Genomic DNA, 3,519 nt, shown 5'->3' on the forward strand with positions numbered 1-3,519 from the left:
AATACTTTTTTAATATGTCTGTTTTCTTGAGAATTTCTAGAGATATTTATTTCTATTTCTATTTCAACACATATTTCATTTAACCTGTAGAGTTTATATTTATATTTATTTCTATATATCTTACATTTCCTAAGAATAATGATTTTATATTACAGGCTTTTTGTCTTCTTCCTTTACTTCAAAATGTTGCATAATTTTTACAAAATTCCTAAGTATTACTTTTTTTCATATATCATTGATTAGTGGGAAATGTCCAGCATCAATATTAATCTCTAGTGAAAAACCAACTGGGTTATGTATTTATGATTAATTGCCTAGATTCTGCTGAATTTTGATCCTCAATACTTCATGAGTTGGTAACATTGTTAATAAAGTACTGACTGAGAATTCAAATATAGACTTCTCTGATTCTGTAGTCAAGTCTCTATAGATGAAGTCACATGAGTAATAGTTGCCTTATTATGAATTAAACTTCTTAATTATCTCTTTTATATTGAGATATCTATCTGACTCACTAACAACAGTGGTGGTATATCCATAAGTGTTTTGATCTGTTCTTGCTTCTGTAATATCTCTCAAAATGTTTTCTAAGTCTCAATGAAAAATTTACAAGTTACCTTTCCAAGTATGGAAAAAGAAAACAGCTGTGAAATATCTCTTTCCTAATCATTACCACATTGATCAGAGAATATATAAAAGCCTCCTTCATTTGTTCAACACAAATTTATTTTATTGTAGGCATTTAAAAAAGTGTTGGAAATGTAAAGATAATAAAGACAAAACCTCAGTTTTCAATAAATTTACCTAACATTCTTGGCTTCTGACTTCATCACCTAAATTAGTTGCTGAAATTGCTTCTATAATCCACTGACTAAAAAAAAAGCTAAAGCAATGCAAATAAGTTATAGTACATTAGTATTTTGCATTCATATTTTATTTGTGTCAAGTTTGTCATAAACTTGACTGTTAATTTAATTTTATCACCCTTGATTATAAAATCTTAGTAAGCAGTACACAAGCTTATGAATTAGTCTTACTATAACCCTGAGGACAACCAATGTCAATGAGGATTTTTTTTAATGATAATGGTGACAGAATATAAACTGTGTTCAATAATTCATACAGGGAAAATATCATGGCTCATTTTTATACACTTTCTAACAACCTTCACAAATTATATATAGACCATGCTGTTGTTTCACGAAAGCAAATCAACCAGTTTTGAATATCACCATCTGTATCACCATTCTGTCATTGAGAAAAAAACACACAACTTTAATAAATAAATAATTGTAAAGCTCTGTTATGAGGTAGGCAACAAACTAGATATATTCATATCTATTGTAATTTTTAGTCTCCAAAAGAGCACTGAGGGGTAGGTATCATTCTGTGAATACTACAGATAAGGAAATTATGGTTCCAATAATTTCAGTAATTTGTCTAGATTCAATTGGCTTGTAACTCACAGATGTGTATTTGAACCCATACTATTAGGCAATTGATCTGTCAGTTATACTACTAGATGGTTGTTAGCAGTATGGAGAAGTGACAAAATTAACTAATATGTCCCATTAGTTTATTGTTCAACAGTCATATAAATTTGATTCACCCTAATTCATTTAACTGATACCCTTTAAATATTTTGTGGGAATAAAAGAACATATATAAATTCCTTATTCAATTCATCTAGTTTTATTCAGACATCTAGTTTTTAAAAAGTTAAAAATCAAGAAGAAAAAAACTGTGGCAAGGGAAAGAAAAAGTAGTGAGAGTTTGGAAAGGGTAGTTTGTACCACTGTGTAATAGCAAACTGAATAGAAAGAAAGAATAGAATAAAATTTGATCAAATGAATGGATAGAATGAAAGAATGCAGACTGATAAAAACAGGAAACAGATTTGCTTCAGGGAAGAAAAGGAAACAGGAGATAGGAAAATTCAACATGAAAGGAGTTTTCCTGAGTTTAATGTAATTGTAAAGCCATAAATAGAAGTATTATGAAAAAAAAACCAACACTGAACAAGTAGGCTATCATCTCCTAACTCATAATACAAAATGAATCATTTTAACCTCAGATTCTTTGCTTTCAGAAACTCACTTCAAATTCTTAGGTCCTTTGCTTTTTCCAAGGAAGTCCACTCCTACCCCACAGCTTCCGCATGGCTGACTTGACCTCTTTGTTCCGAAGTGTGTAGATGAGGGGATTCAGCATAGGGGTAATAACATTGTAGAGTACAGACACCATTTTGTCAGCAGAAAAAATGGAGAAGGGACGAGCATAAATGAAAATACAGGGTCCGAAAAAGAGTGTTACCACCATGAGGTGGGAGGCACAAGTGGAAAGAGCCTTTTGCCTTCCCTCCTTGGAGCGAATCTTGACAAGAATAACGGTGTAGGAAGAAATCAGCACCACAAACGAGCTGGTAGAGATCAACCCACTGTTGGATACCATTAGTAATTCAATGACAAATGTGTCTGCACAGGCAAGTTTGATGACAGGGGGGACATCACAAAAGAAGTTGTCCACCTGGTTTGGCCCACAAAAGGGCAAACGGATAGTGAGAATTGTCTGGACAGTAGAGTGCACAAATCCTCCCATCCAGGAGGCAGCTACCAACACACAGCATAATCCTCGACTCATGATTGTGGTGTAGTGCAGGGGGCGACAAATTGCAACATAACGATCATAGGCCATCACTGTGAGCAGGAACATCTCAGCTGCCCCTACAAAATGCAGGAAAAAGAGTTGCGCAATGCATTGGTCATAGGGAATGAGCTTTTTATTATCAAGAAAGTCAGCCAGAAGCTTAGGAGTAGTTACTGTTGAATAGCAAAGGTCCAGGAAAGAGAGGTTGCCAAGAAGAAAATACATGGGTGATGAATTTAAATTGTTATCAGAGGCCACTGTGACCATGATGAGGACATTGCCTATCCATGTGGACACATAGAAGAAGAGAAATAGTACAAACAGCCCTCGCTCAATAGATGGTTTCTGTGAGAAGCCTGCCAGGGCAAATTCTCTCACCACTTCTGTTTGGTTTTCATCCATTTGACCTGGCTCCACCTAGATCCAAGAGATTAAACAAGGGACATCAGTAATAAAAATGTATGAGATGTTTTATACAAAATACAAGAAACTTTTCATTTTCAAGAGATAGTTTTTCCTAGAATATTTTGATTATCTGGAAGAAATTCTTCTCTCCTTAGCTAATATAAAAATATATTCTCCAACAGCTCCGACTTTGAGACAGCCAAGATTATTTTAGAGCATGAAGTTGCCTGGTCCCAGGCCTTTACCTTCAACTTGATGAATCTCTCTTCCATAAGTCACTATTTTACTTCTCTTTTTTTACATTGTCTCTAAATATATGTTACATTTCCTTGAGATAGTAGTATATACATATATACATATGTATATATGTATATACTAGAAGCCTGGTGCATAGAATTCGTGCACTTGGGGGGGGGGGGGGGTCGTCCCTCAGCCCAGCCTGTGCCCTCTCACAGTCTGTGAGCCCGG

The 3,519-nt window shown here is 34.5% G+C and overlaps 1 protein-coding gene across 1 annotated transcript; it reads right to left on the reverse strand.

Annotated features, from left to right (window-relative positions):
* Positions 1 to 2,106: 2,106 nt before the first annotated feature.
* Positions 2,107 to 3,048, reverse strand: LOC308254547 (olfactory receptor 4Q2; the record flags this gene model as incomplete). The annotated part of the gene is made up of 1 exon (XM_080680725.1): positions 2,107 to 3,048. The coding sequence occupies one exon, from the start codon at positions 3,046 to 3,048 to the stop codon at positions 2,107 to 2,109; it is 942 nt and encodes a 313-aa protein (XP_080536851.1).
* Positions 3,049 to 3,519: the final 471 nt, after the last annotated feature.

Source organism: Plecotus auritus (assembly GCF_963455305.1).
Source record: "Plecotus auritus genome assembly, chromosome: 1".
Classification (NCBI taxonomy): domain Eukaryota; kingdom Metazoa; phylum Chordata; class Mammalia; order Chiroptera; family Vespertilionidae; genus Plecotus; species Plecotus auritus.